General features: G+C 34.8%; 1 protein-coding gene across 4 annotated transcripts; it reads left to right on the top strand.

The window, feature by feature from the left end:
* The first annotated feature begins 2634 nt into the window (after positions 1-2634).
* On the top strand, positions 2635-13786 carry LOC145131712 (symplekin). Of its 4 annotated transcripts, none has more exons than XM_079066372.1 (26): positions 2654-3047; positions 3991-4150; positions 4734-4826; positions 4919-5018; positions 5117-5285; positions 7238-7409; positions 7498-7617; positions 7699-8160; positions 8233-8820; positions 9921-9989; positions 10085-10195; positions 10300-10539; positions 10614-10661; positions 10752-10889; positions 10974-11099; positions 11190-11252; positions 11341-11451; positions 11545-11628; positions 11750-11872; positions 11978-12073; positions 12157-12237; positions 12330-12401; positions 12499-12543; positions 12639-12722; positions 13102-13205; positions 13319-13786. In XM_079066372.1, the coding sequence occupies exons 1-26, from the start codon at positions 2842-2844 to the stop codon at positions 13431-13433; spliced, it is 3780 nt and encodes a 1259-aa protein (XP_078922498.1). In that variant the 5' UTR covers positions 2654-2841; the 3' UTR covers positions 13434-13786. The 4 variants fall into 4 exon arrangements, with proteins under 4 accessions (XP_078922503.1, XP_078922502.1, XP_078922498.1 ...); XM_079066370.1 differs by having other exon boundaries at positions 5114-5285; XM_079066377.1 differs by lacking the exons at positions 7238-7409; positions 7498-7617; positions 7699-8160; ... (16 more) ...; positions 13102-13205; positions 13319-13786 and adding an exon at positions 5851-6172 and having other exon boundaries at positions 2635-3047; positions 5114-5285.
* The last annotated feature ends 1876 nt before the right edge of the window (positions 13787-15662 follow it).

Here is a 15662-nt window from a genome sequence, read left to right as displayed (position 1 = left end):
CTTAAAAGGCCAAAATGACATCCATTAGCTTGTATGGGGCTTCAATGGCCATAAAGTTTGCACCTTTATGCCATGAAAGCCCTCCATGGTTCCAGATCTGATGGTAAACTCTCTTGGGACGTCCATTTCCCAAAGGTCATGCTTCTTGAACCAAAAACCCAATAATATGATAGTAAGAAGATCTAAGAAGTTACTAAGCAAGTTTGAGACTTGCTTACCAGGAAATGATGAGAATGAAATGGAGTCTCTGGATCTACTAGCTTCCTATTGAATCCTCAAGCTTCTTCTTATTCCACAAGCTTCAAACACACAAAACTTCACTAAAAAAAGGCTCACAAGCTCACAATTGCATTAGGGTTTCTGGATCTAGGGTTTGGGACCTGGAGGCTGTAAATGAGGCTTACATGAGGGGATTAAGATGCTCAAATAGGGTGCATAATCCCAAAATTAAGGTTTCACTCTGGCAGTCTTACTCGTCGAGTTGAGGCTTCCAACTCGTCGAGTAGACTTCAAGACCCGCGTCCAAAACCATTCCTTACTCGACGGGTTTGGGGCCTCCAACTCGTCGAGTTCCTCTAAAAATATGAATAAATTTATAATTTAAATACATACTAGGAAACCGGTGTTACAGACCAATGATATTTTGGGAATTTTTATTAATCTAGAATGGGAAATATTTTGATTATCAGGATTCAAGTAGTGATGGTTGTCGGAGCAGAGATTCATTCATACTGTATTCAGATTGAGAGATGAGTTTTCCTCATTGTACTTACGGGTCGAAGGCACCAAGGTCGGTCCATTGGATTGATATCCTGGTTTGCTGTATGTTGCTATGCTATAGTGATCTGTTGGATCTGTGTCGTGGTATATAGGATGTTGTTATGTTGTAGTGATCTGTTAGATATGTATTCTGGTATATAGGACGTTACTATGCTGTGGTCATCTGTTAGATCTGTATGACTACCTATATCTGCTAGCTATTGATTATTATGATGTTTGTTGATATGTGATGGTTTACTGGGTTGAGGCGGACCGGATGAGACTGAAGGCCAAGACACCCAGGGTGGTCTGGATAGACTGAAGGCCTGCGAGGCGGACCAGTCAGGCCGAAGGCCCAGAGAGCGGTCCAGATAGGCTGAAGGCCCGATGAGGCAGTCCAATCATGTTGAAGGCTCTGTATGCATGTTGTTGTTTATTATATTTATGTAGTGGCACTTTGGGGGAACTCACTAAGCGTTGGCTTACAATTTTAGTTTTGTCTTAGGTATTTCCGAGGACCGTGGCAAGGCGAAGGCGTGACCGTACACATCCTTGGTTTTATGTTGTTAGATATTGGGAGACTCCGATTTTAAATAATCTTTTTGGAAAACAATGGTTATGTAAACACTTTTTGAGTAAATGGGTTGTTTTTGAAAAGTTTAAATTTGTTGAGGTTTTTGAGACGTTACACGCCTTCTGGTGGTTCCGACTGCGACATCTTCTGGTGCATCCGACATGGTGGCTTCTTGCGGCTCCAACTATGGCGTCCAATGATCTAGTTTCGTAAATGTGAAGAGAAGAAGCCGTGTCTATGGTGTGTGTCTAGGGTTTATGGATATATTAAATGTAGGAAAGGAAAATGATTTATATTTTGCAGATTTTGTTCATCAAGTTGTAGATTTTGGGTTTCATATGGCAAACTAAGGAAAGATAGATAACTTGATAGTTTGTTGGTGGTTAGGGACGAAATGTGTAACTTTAATCGAATTACAAGGATGATTTTTGTAATTTAAATAAAGGGACATATGTCATTTTATGATCGGTACTCACCTATTAACCCTAATATGCATTTTCAATTGATTCCACACACACATATATATATATATATATATATATATATATATATATATATATATATATATATATGGTGTTATGCATGCAAAGAGAGATAAATAAATAGACAATATCGTTTGATGCATGCGTGTGTTGAAGACACTATAAAGTTGCCGACCTGTAGTAATGGACAAAATATATATTTTAACTGAGTGATCACGTGGGTTCTTACAAGGGAAAATGAAACAACATGATATCAAATAATAATACATATATTTAATTGTTTTGAAAGTGACACATCACTTTTAAAAAGGGCATCATAATGTGACCGAAAGAAGAAAAGATATCGACTTTCCCATCTAGCTTTTGAACCGATTTACGAACCGATTTCACTGGTCCGAACTGCTTTACATAAGTTTGACTATTTTCATGTGAGAACTGGTTTAGGCCAAACCCGATTTTGACTATATTTACTAGAACCGAATCAAGTTGAAAAAACTGTTTGTGCATCTCTAAGTAGTGTCGAAAAATAACCCAATTTCATATTTGTGCATCTCTAACTAGTGTTTGAAAAATAACCCAATTTCATAGCCCATATGGTGAAATTGTAAGTGAAGAGGCCCAAATGGCATGTGAAAATAATGACTTGTGATTTGAATGACTAATTTTGATTGAAATAATAGTTTCTAGCTATTTCTAACTAAATCAATAGGTATTTTGGCTATATTTATAATTTTTTTTAATCTATTTTAACATATTACTAAAAAAGAAAAAGTAGAAAGTCTTGGATTATGATGAGGTAAAAGAGAAAAAAAAAGAGTACAAGTTTTGAGGAACCGAAGAATAGGGCAACGAAGTTCGAAATCTCCGAGTCCGATATCCTCTTTTAAAATGTGGGAGCGAGCGACGACACAAACACGACTCTGTGTTTTCACCGTTTCCGTTTCTGCTTTAAAACCCTAGAAAACCAGAGACAAGAACTTCCCAATTTTATCCTTAGGTTACGATTTACACACACGAGGGCTAGACATGGCTGCTTCACAGCGAGAGCAAGCGCTCTCTCTCCTGGCCGCTGCAAATAACCACGGAGATTTGGCGGTGAAGCTTTCGTCTTTGAAGCAAGCCAAAGATATTTTATTATCCGCGGATCTTTCGTTGCTTTCCGACGAACTATTCCCGTATTTGGTTGAGCTCCAGTCTTGTCATGAAGCCCTTGTCCGAAAAACCCTTGTCGAGTGAGTTTTCCATATGTTCAAATATCTTATAAGTTTCCTGTGAATTCGTGATGTAGTTGTAATTTCTTGACAATGCGTTGCCCTACAGAGGCGATATTTTCGTGGTAATGGATTATTGCAAGTGAAACGTCTTCTGTTTGTTGGGGATTCACGTGAAGATAACAAAATTTGGGATGGGTCGCAAGTTTATGCTTTAATTGGAACATCTGATAGCCCATGATTTTAACAATATAAGGGATTATTGAAATTCGTATTGGAACCGTTTACATTGACTGTCTTAATTTAGAACAAGGCATCAGAGTTTATAGGAATATTTATATAGCTCCCTCCGCCCCCAAAATAGTTACTTTCAAATCTTTATCATCTAGGTTGATATGGTGACTGATGTTCTTCATATAAAATTTATAGATGCACTCCACTTTTTAGCAAGTACAACACTTGTGGGAAATTTTGATGTTTAATTTGTAACAAGAGCCATAAAAGTTTTCAAATATAGTGGTACTAGCCTCGACATAAATATCAGTGTTACTAATACTGTTCTTTAGAGTTGATGGGGGTGATACTTCTGTTTTACTTTTTGGAAAGATTGTATTTATGAGGTGATACTTTTGTTTCATATAAGATTATTGGAGATAAAATTGGACATTTTTATGTAGTTTTATCATTGTAGATTCAAGGCTTTAATTATTGTAAGAAGAGTTCTCACATGACAAATAGTTCTAATATTTGTAGTTACTTTATATATATATATATATATATATATATATATATATATGTGTGTGTGTATGTATATATATGATAAGATTCCAGTGATTCTTTTGAAAGAAATTTCATACGAATGGAAGATTGAAGTTCAAAACACACATCACTGAAATTATGTCTCTGGTTTTATAGCTTTACAATATGGTTTTTTTCATGCTAATATGATCTTATGCTGTAATAGGGTGGTTGAGGAGATCAGTTTAAAAGCAATGGAGTATTCACAACTACTGATGCAAGTCTTGTTGACACTACTAACTGATCCTGATTCTGTTGTTGCGAGACAAGCCATTGTTGCTGGCACACATATCTTCTGTGAAGTGTTGGATGCGTTAGCTTTTCAGGTTTCTTTTGTCTATTTTCTTTTATCCCTATCTGTAGATACACACATGATTCTAGAGGCTTGAGCTTAATCTGAAATGTTTCCTGTACTGCTTTAATTGTACTCTTTTTATTTTATTTTATTGCAATTCTTGTACATGGAAGTTTTCTTGTGAATCTTATTTTATCTGGTTAGTCACATACTTGTGTAAAATGTGCCTCTCAGACTTCCACCTTGCAAATAATTGTTGATGAAATTTAAGAGATTTGGTATTGATTTTAAGAGAAGTTGAGCATAAGAACATTACTTCCCTGTTTTCTGTTTTTTAAGTTCCGTGCGTTTGTCAATTCCACTTGGTTTTAAAGATTTGGTTACTGATCATAGTGCTAGAGACAAAGATTTTTCAGCTGCACCCATAATTATGAAAACTTATAATATGCGAATGCCATATTTCTTGTGGCACCTACTACTCTACTAGTTTATATATATAGAAATCTGTTGTATTTGTGTCAGCTTTCTGTTGTATTTTCTTCTAGCTTTTGCCAGAATATGTGCATTCTTGCTTTACCTTGAAATCGTGAAACTTTATTTTGAAAAATTTATAGTTTCACCGGCATGGTATAGTGGAAAGATGGGTTGAAGAGATCTGGTCTTGGATGATGAAGTTTAAGGATTCTGTCTTCCAAGTTGCATTGGAGGTATTATGAATTTAGCTTTCAGTAATTGAATTTTGGAAAGTGCGATTGATTGATATTCATTATTAATATTGAACTTGCATTCGATTCTGTAGGCTAGGTCTGTTGGTCCAAGGCTGCTTGCTATAAAGTTTTTGGAAACTTGTGTATTGCTCTTCATGCCTGACAATGATTCTAGAGGGCATGCTACAGAAGGTATTGGCTATTTTTTTACATCAATGTTGAGGGGTTTGGTCTCTTTTTGTTGGTTGATATAACTGAGTCTTCTTTGGACATTGCTTTTGATGTAGCAGTTGCTAGAAGTGCACAGATGTTCAATATTTCATGGTTGTCTGGTGGTCACCCTGTTCTGGATTCAATTGCACTCCAGTCAGAAGCAAATAGATCCTTGTTGATTTTACTTGATTTGTTGAGGTCGCCTAGTCTTCTCCCCGGTTCCATTACAATTTCTATTATTAATAGGTGAGATACCATCCCCATTTGTCTGCTGCATTCAATAAACAAACATTTCCTGCATTGTCACTTGGCATTTTCTTAAAATTTGCATACCATGCAGTTGCTTTGTCTGGAAAGTTGATGGAAACAAATACATGTTTTTTTTTTTGTTATAAACTTACAGTGTTTAATTCTTGTTTGTTATTTGTTGAAGGAGAATGTCTCCTTTATTTATGCTTGGCATTCATCTTTGTTTGTTCCCATACTTAAGCAGACTACCATTATGTGCTCCTGAGATAGCTATTGATAGTTAGAGTTGTATTTATGTAGAAAAGGCGTATCTGTATCAGTTGATATTAGAATGTTGCAACTTGATTCTTTGACGAGGTTTTACAGTGACCAACAATGCTTATATTTTTCGTCAGTGAGATAAATTTCAATATTTTTTTTGGGATTTATGGAAATAAACTTACATGAAAAACAAATTGGCTTGGCATAAGTATCTCTGTTTCTAAAGTTAGAAGTGTTGTTGGAGGTGGAATCAGGTTGTAGTACAACTTGAAGTGCTCTTTTTGTAATATTGTTGCAGCAGTGTGCAAGGTCAATCAGATGGGCATGGAATGGAACTGCTGATGTCAGCACCGGCTTCTAGCAGGCAATTTTTGATAGCTTATTTGCTGAGGGGCTTTGGTAGCATAGCAATGCAGTTTATATCTTTTAAACTGTTCTCTCATTCATTTGCTGTGTATACATACATACAGCCCTTGTATTGTGACAAGGCTTCCTGTAAATTTAACTTAATCAACCTTTGGCATACATTGAATAACCATAATCAATTAAATATCTTTTTTTCTTTTTTCAATACTGTTGATGGCTGCTTCATTAAAATGTCCAATTGATGTTGGTTGTGGTGTTTTGTTACTTCATTTTGTTTGTCAGATCTTTGTTATTTAGGAATGTGGTCTTTCTCGTATCCTGTTTTTAAAATGCACTCGACAGGTCCTCACCTGTTATCAACCAAATAAATTTTTTTTTTTTTTTACTTCAGATCTCAAATTCTCACTTCTACTGATGTTAATCAAAGGTTTCTCTCTTGCACAAAAGGTTTTTTTTTTTTTTGTTTTTTTGCTGTGCCCAGAGAAGGCATGAATAATAATGTTGATGCATTATGTTTTCATCCAGATTTTCTGAAATAAAGTTAGGATGCTGCTGCTTTCTGAAGCTGCACTTCATCTGCATTAATGAAGTCATCATTTTTATAATAAAAAAACTAATATATAATGTATTTGAATCTGAGGAAATTCTGGAAGGGTAGTGAGTTGTTGAGTACAAATGCTGCAGGCACTGGCTGGGACTATCAAAGTAAATGAAGATTTTTCATGATTGTTGTATTGTGTTTTTTCATCATTTCATTTTTGAGAAACTCCACATGCATACAACAATGTGGTTCATTTTTCCAGTGGTAACATTGTTGACAAAAGGAGTTATATCATTCAGGTTCAAGAATATTAATTGACAAAAATCTATTACATTTTCCAAGGAAGCATGGTGTTTATGATCTTTGGGGACTGTCACTGCAGCTGTTCCATAATTTTTGAAATTTATGAACACTTATTATGCTCAATATACCATATTAGTTGTCCTCGAGCTGTATTTATTTGTGTCTGAATCCTGTAATAATGAAAGTTAGTGTCCTAAAAATGAAGGTTGAACAGCAGTTTCTGCAATTTAAACTAAAACTACTATCTGTTTTCTGCTTGTTGTGTTGTGCAAGTATTTTGTAGGGCTTGACAATGTGCTATTATAACTCCTGAAAACTTGTACTACATATGTTGAATATTTGTATTTGTTGAATTTATGGCACTCCATAAGTAATTAACAAACCTTGATGTATCTAGCATAGCAAGCTGTTTCTTTGATGCCCATCTAATTTTATGTTGAACCTCAACACCTTTTTTTTTTTGTATTTTGTTTTTCAGTCTTGCTATCATAGCTCGGAGGAGGCCTGTTCACTATAGCTCTGTTGTTTCTGCACTCGTTGATTTTGATGGTAATTTCATAGCAAAAGGAGCCCATAATGCCAGCATACAGTATTCTTTACGAACTGCTTACTTGGGATTCTTGAGGTGCACACACCCTGTTATCATGGAGGTAATTATAAATATATATATATATATTTTTCTTATACTATAATACTAGTATTGGGTAGTGCTGACTCATTGGTTTAAACTGAAATCAGTCGAGAGACAAGTTGCTCAAGATTTTGCGGGCAATGAATGCTGGTGATGCAGCTGACCAGGTGATGCGTCAGGTTGATAAAATGCTCAGAAATAGCGCCCGTGATGCTCGGGCAAACAAGGTACATCTCTCTCTTTGACTCATTGGTTTAATCTGATTGCTTTTTGTTTTGTGCTTATTTTTTTTCTTTAATCCTCTTCAGGATGAGCAACAACCATCAAGCCATATGCTTATGTCAGGTGGTGACATGGCAAGGAAACGGTCAACTCCTATGGATCAAGAACATACCGATTCATCTTCAAAAAGGAGTCGTTATGCTTCTAATGGTAGTGATGATCACTCAGTAAATGGTGTATCAGCCAAGATGCCACCATTAGATAATGGTCTCAGCCCTGTTGAACAAATGATTGCCATGATTGGAGCTTTACTTGCTGAAGGAGAGAGAGGTGCTGAATCTCTTGAAATCCTTATATCCCAGATACATCCTGATCTTCTAGCCGACATTGTTGTTACAAACATGAAACATTTACCAAAAAGCCCTCCCCCATTAACCAGACTTAGCAGCCAGCCAGTACCCCGACCTAGTGCCACCAGCACACCGTTGTCTCCTACACCCACTTCCAATACTCTTCTGCAAGCAGATCCTAAACGTGATTCACGAAGGGTGAGTTTAAGTTTTGTCATATCATATCATTATTTTATTGAGTTAAAAGTTGAACATGCATGATGTTTACAGGATCCTCGTCGCCATGACCCAAGGCGTGTTGTTGGAACCCCATCAGATCATATTGTGGAAGATGCTGCACAATCTGGTCTACCAGAGTCTGATTTTGATGCCTCTGTTCTGTTTAGACAACCACAACCTACTCCACCTGTTGAAGATAAATCAGAAATTCTTATACCCAAAATAGAAACCAAGTTTCATACCCCAGAAAATCAATCATCTTTTAAGGAGCAGGTTCCCAATGAACAAGTTGGTTCTGATGAGAAATTGAATATTGTTTCAGATGTAGCAATTTCTTCTGTTGACTCACATGAACAAAAGTCAACGGATGTTATTACAATGACAGATGAAGGCCACCTGCCATCATCTTCATTCATGGATGAGGATCAGCTCTCACCACCAGGCAGAGTGGAGACACCTGTCATGGAGGAAACATCTGTTGATTTACCTGCGGTTCCATCTTATGTGGAATTGACTGAAGAACAGCAAAGAGATGCAAGGAAAATGGCAATCAAAAGGATTATAGACTCTTATAAGCAGTTAAGAGGGGCAGAGTTTATGCAGACACGCATGGCATTGCTTTCTCGACTGGTTGCTCAGGTGGGGGTAGACTCCTCTTTTGATTGGTTAACATTTCTCCAGTTTAACTGCTTTTCTTGTTTCTCCTTTGGGGAGATATTCTTATTGTTTCTAACTTTCTTTTACTTATTATTACGTATGAGTACCGGATCTTTATTTATAATGTATGATAATGATAATTTTGTAAAAGAATCCATGACGCGTTTTATATGTGAGGTAATATAATAATATAATTGATTTTTGCATGTGTAATGCGGTTCATGTTGTGGTGTGTCATGCTCAAATCATTCTTATCTGATATATTCTTATCATGGGACCTTATATAAACAACATCCATTACTTTAACTTACAAGTAATAAGGTCAAACATCAAAAACATTTCTAAAAAACTGAATGTATTAGCTAAATAACTTGGCCTTATACATAAAGTTATTCAATTATTTTTCCCAAGTAATTTGTAAACTGGAAATAGCAAGTTATCAGGTTGGTTGTGAACAGGGGCTTATAGTTGACAGAGAAATATTGTACTTGATGCTTCTGCTGCTTATTTTTTAGGAAAAGATGACAGGAACATGTATAAGGTCATAGTTAGCCGAACAAAGAATTTTGTGGAACACTTGCAGATTTGTGTTCATTTGCCAACTGAACAGAAGAGATAACAAGTATTATAATGATAGGGGCGTGGGGGTCATTTTTTTTTTTTTAATATATATATATAACTTGCAAGTAAAAATGCATAAATGACTGGTACTGTGCATTACTGATTTAAGTGCAAACCTGACAGTTCTGGAGGAACAGAGATTGTAAGTGAAGGATGTACAAGAACCATCTATTTATATTTTATAATGTGAAACTTGTTAAATTCTCAATCTGCTGATAGAGAAAACATATTATAATGTGAAACTGCATTTGTGACATGTTGGCAACATCAGAGGCAGAATGCATATCTTTCTTGTTATCTAAATCGGTATCTTTGACCAAATTTCTTTCAATACAAAGAGTGAATATGGAAAGATGGCAATACTAAAAGCCTTGTACCAATCTTTGAAATTTGCATCAACATAAGCAATGTTTTCTTGAGGCAGCAGTAGATAATTTCTGCATTTGTTGTGCTGTCTGCAGGTTGATGCTGACGATGATGTGATTTTAATGATGCAAAAGCATATTGTCTCAGACTACCAGCATCAGAAGGTATATATATTCTTTTCAAAATATCATTATATAATTGATGTTATTTATTTTTGTGTTTTAATTAATATACATTTTCATGATTGCACCTTAACCAGGGGCATGAGCTTGTAATGCATGTGCTATACCACCTCCATGCTGTCAGGGTGTCAGATTCAGCCCAAGACTCTTCAGGGGCCCTTGTATATGAGAAGTTCCTTCTGGGAGTGGTAAGAACTTGCTATTTAATTGATCCACATAAAACTTTTAAACTCCCTTTTTCTTAAAAAAAAAAAAAGTATGAGATTGAGTATCAAGCACTATATTTTTGTAGGCTAAATGTCTGCTGGATGCCTTACCAGCAAGTGATAAGTCGTTGAGCAGACTTTTTAGTGAAGCTCCTTTTTTACCTGAGTCTGCATTTGAGCTTCTTGATGAGATATGCTGCTCAGATAATAACTGTGGAAAAGATATTCGTGATGGTGATCGTGTCACTCAAGGTCTTGGTTCTTTATGGAGCTTGATTTTAGGGCGTCCTCATGAGCGTCAGGCCTTTTTGGATATTGCCTTGAAGGTTAAATTTTCTATTAGTTTTTAATTTTTGAAATAAATGTATTTCTCCTCACTTTGATGCATCTTGAAATGCAGTGTGCTGTTCATCCTAAAGATGACATCCGTGCAAAAGCTATAAGACTGGTAAAACTTGTAATTTTTTTCTTTTTTTTTGATGCACAAAGTCAAAACTACTTGATGATTGAGTTTGTTGTTTGATGTATCTGTTGTCAGGTGGCAAACAAACTTTATGTAATTAGTTTCATCTCGGAGAAAATTGAGGATTTTGCCACAAACAAATTGCTCTCGGCTGTTAACAGAGGTGCTGAGCTGTCAGTTTGTGGGGCCAATGAACAAAGACCTGAAGGGCAGGTGTGCTACTGCTATGTTTAATCATCAACTCTTGTATGGTAATGGTGTATATGTATTGAATTGAAATGCTTGATCCATTTTCAGATGGGAAATCAAGAAACATCAGTTAGTGGGTCTCAAGTTTCAGAGCCAGGAACTTCTGAAAGCGAGTCAATGTCACCTGCACAAGCTCAACAACACCTTTCTTTGTTTTTTGCTTTATGCACCAAGGTTAGCTTTCATGCAGTGACTTCTTTGCTTGTGTGTTTTTTTTAATAGTTTCAGTTTGTTACATACTAATACTAATGCTGATTTTTGCAGAAACCTAGTCTTCTTCAACTTGTATTTGACAAATATGATCATGCTCCAAAGGCAGTTAAGCAGGTAGGATTTTTTTTTTCTTGTTGAAATTTTGTGATAAACAGATGTTTTGATTAATTTTGTTTCACTTTCTTTCTGATATAATGCACAGGCTATTCATCGCCATGTTCCAATACTTATCCGGGCTTTAGGCCCATCATATTCTGATTTACTCTCCATAATATCTGATCCACCTCAAGGAAGTGAAAACCTCCTGACACAGGTGTGTTTAATTAATCTTTAAAGCTTTTGTTGTATGCTTTGTTTTTCTTACTTTCGTTGTGTTGATATAATTTTATGGTGGGGGTTGTACAAGGTGCTTCATGTTCTATGTGAAGGGACGACTCCTTCGGCCGATTTAATCGCAACTGTCAAGCGTTTATACGAAACTAAACTTAAGGTGATATGAATTTCCCACTGCTTTTTTTTTTGTTTATAAAAAAAATAAAATAAAAATAAATGCGATGATGTTTTTGCAATATTGTGTTTACATGGAATGGATTGGTATTTCTGTCTTGCAGGATGCTGCAATACTTATTCCAATATTGTCTTCCTTTACCAAGAATGAGGTTTTGCCTATTTTCCCACGTCTTGTTCAGCTTCCATTGGACAAGTTTCAGACAGCACTGGCCCACATACTGCAGGTTTCAATTTTTTTGTGGTTCCACATTAAGTATAACTGAAGTAGTATAATAATAATAATAGAATAGAAAGTAGTTACCTAGAAATTTTGTTGTTGGTGTGCGCAGGGTTCAGCTCATATGGGGCCCGCACTGACACCAGCAGAAGTATTGGTGGCAATCCATGACATTAGCCCTGAGAAGGATGGTGTTCCACTAAAAAAGGCATGCTCTGCTCATTCATCATATCTCATATTCATTATATCAGTTGTCAAAATCCATGAGCCATTTTTCAAACTTTTTTGCAGATAATGGATGCTTGTTCAGCTTGTTTTGAGCAGCGTACTGTTTTCACACAGCAAGTCCTAGCAAAAGCATTGAACCAAATGGTGTTATTTCTGTTTTCAACTTACAAGAAAGTTAATTTTGTCATGTCATGTCATGTCATGTGTTGAGAATACTTACTAAAGTTGATCTTTAGGTTGATCAAACACCTTTACCTCTTCTGTTCATGAGGACAGTAATCCAGGCGATGGATGCTTTTCCCAAACTGGTATGGCATTTTAGATCCCATCATCTTAATCTTAACTTGGTTGACTTTGTTTATCAGTTTGTAACTTGTGGTTTGGTTTCATAATATTCATAATCAGGTTGACTTTGTTATGGAGCTACTTTCCAAGCTCGTAAGTAAACAGGTGAGCTACTTGTGTTTGTAATTGTATGATCATAAAATATATATACATATATTTATAGGAAATAAGATGGAATAAATGGTTGTGGTTGTGTACAGGTATGGAGGATGCCGAAATTGTGGGTTGGATTTCTGAAATGCATTTCACAAACACAGCCACATTCTTTTCGTGTATTATTACAAGTATGTATCTTTTCCCCCGTTGTTCACTTTCACTTTCACATTTTGTATTTGATTTGGTTTGGTTTATATTAAGTTAAGGGTTATCTACAGAAAAGTCCCAAACTTTTTTCAAAAGTTTCAATAAAGTCCTAAAAGATTTTTTTTGAACAGAAAAGTCCAAATATTTTGATTTTTTGCCTAAATTAACGAAAAAGTCCTTATTTATATTTGAACAACAAATGATAGATTATATGATTTTTTCAAAATATTGGGACTTTTCTGTTCAAAAAAAAACTTTTAGGACTTTATTGAAACTTTTGAAAAAAGTTTGGGACTTTTATGTAGATAACCCTAATAAATTTTATCTGAAATATGATTGTTGACTTGTTGATAATTGCAGTTGCCTTCACCACAGCTTGAGGGTGCTCTGAACAAGTATGGTAGCCTACGAGGTCCCCTTGCTGCATATGCCAATCAACCTAATATCAAATCCTCCTTGCCTAGGTTCCTACACCTACCTACCCTACCTTTTTAAATCAAAATTCCAATTAGTTATTATATAGAAATAATTTAGTTTAATAGTAGTCGATTTGTCCTTGTGATATTTGTTTTATTAGGTCAACTCTACAAGCTCTTGGTCTTGGTCTTGAAACTGAAAATCTTGCTTCTTCTTTCAACAACCCAGCAGACAAAAGTGCAAAAGGGCCCAACGTCACAATCATACATACTTGAAGGACTTGGATTGCCTTTGTTTTTCATAACCAATTACCAGTCGGTGTACAAAGAGGCATGACCCCAGCCCACCCTTGCTACTTTCTTTCTCAGAGTAAATATAGTTCAAGATAGCAGCAATCGCATCCTCTCTCACATGTTGGTCTTACCATCTCTCTCTCTCTCTCTCTCTCTCTCTCTCTCTCTGGAAGTGTATCATCCCTTAATTCGTTATGTTTTGTAGTATTTCATTCAGTAGACTAGTGAGTGAGCTCTTTCTTCCTCTCTTAAGGACCTTTTTGTCTTCTCAAACTACTACATTATCTATCTGTAAAATGCTTGCAATTTAATTAGGGCCATCTTAAAAACTCAAACTCAATCCACACATTTTGCCAACTTTTCAAAAATTTCACTCTTTTATTTATCAGATACATCAATTCTTATTCAACAACACTTTCACTTTCAGGGAAATGTTGTCAAATCAACATTCACAGCGATCCTAAAAAATCAACATTCTCTAGTGTATAGTTAGTGCGCAGTGTGCTTACACTTGCAACTACTAACCATCGATCATGAAATAACCTGTCTTATACATGCATATATACACACTATTTTTTACTAGTATTTCAAAACACAACTCTTTTCTGAAACCGACAGACACAACCCATGCATCAAAACTTGCTCATAATTTGTCAACTCTCCATGGAAAATCACCTATGCCCGCCCCTAATTATAACACTTGCTCCATTTCCATCGATCATCTATGGTTGTAGGCTTGTACCCTAAACCACCGTCACATGTGCTTCATGCGCATGATTAATATAACTGCGCATGATTAGTGATAGAAACCAGAATGCAATAACAGATAATCAAACCAGAATATGGGATATATAGAATCTAGAAAGCTATTTGATTACTCAATGAAATGAAAATAGAACAAAATCAGTGAAGACCCAAATGGTTCTTCCTGCCCTAATCAGAGAGTCCCTTCAAAGGGACAACCCTGCCCAAGCTAATGCCGAAGACTCAAAATGCAAAATGCAAAAGACTAAATGATCCATAACCTAAGACTACAGTTATTTATACTAGTCTCCGGATCGGGTGTAAAACAGAAAATATAAATATTACAATTTGGTCCCTCCACTTTTCCTTTCTTTTATATAAGACCCATTCTTTGTCATATTCTCTATCAATTAGTATAACGTGATAAAATAAACAACTTATATTTAAAGTAGACTTACAAGGAAAATATGACATATCAATGACTTTGAATTAATTATTCTTTAAAGTAACACAAAACAAACAATCATATATAACATATTTAATTAAATATTATACATCCACCTATATAAGATATGACCGATAATATGTATTTGATTTAATTTACAATGATAATTCAACCATAACATACATCGATTGTATTAAAAGTATAATAAAACCAAGAAAAATATATAAAAATAATTAGTCTATAAACAAATTTTCAAATTAAAAGTTCTAACATTATAACATGCTTTTAAAAATGGTTAAAAAACCTCAAATCAACACAAAAACCTTTTCATTTGTTTTCTTTGTGAGTATGTGATTTGTATGTGTGTCTACTCAAAAAATGGGTGTTTTTATAGTAAACTATCCATTAAGTGCTTATATATATATATATATATATATATATATATATATATATATATATATATATGTATATATATATAGAGAGAGAGAGAGAGAACCCAATAACTCCTAATTTGACCAACATTTTTCGAAACCACCACCATCATTGGACTTGATGTGGATATATGCACATCTGAATATGCATCAAATGTGCATATATGCAAATTTATTTTTTTGTGTTTTTTTGACGTTTTCAAGTTGCAATTCTTTTAAACGTTAGCCTTCAAATCCAGTGATTGTGTTGGTTTTGAAAAATTCAAAATGTATATATATATATATATATATATATATATATATATATATATATATATATATATATATATATATATATATATATATATATATATATATAGGGTTAGGTTCATATGAGACGGTCTAATTTTGTGAGACCGTGAGACACAATCCTAGCCACTCATTTAGTAGATAAAAAAAACATTTTTAAAATGCAAAATAATTGAAAATTTTCGAATTTTTTTTTCAAATATTATTTTCGGAATTTATATTTTCTAAAAATAAAAAAATAAAAAAAAAACCAAAAAAATAAAAAATAAATAAATAATTTTTTTTTACATATTCTAGTAGAAT

Source organism: Lactuca virosa, chromosome 1 (genome assembly GCF_052849685.1).
Source record: "Lactuca virosa cultivar CGN04683 chromosome 1, Lactuca_virosa_CGN04683_v6, whole genome shotgun sequence".
NCBI classification, from domain to species: Eukaryota; Viridiplantae; Streptophyta; class Magnoliopsida; order Asterales; family Asteraceae; genus Lactuca; species Lactuca virosa.
Note: the sequence above shows the minus strand (reverse complement) of the source record. Positions and strands in the feature narration are given on the sequence as shown.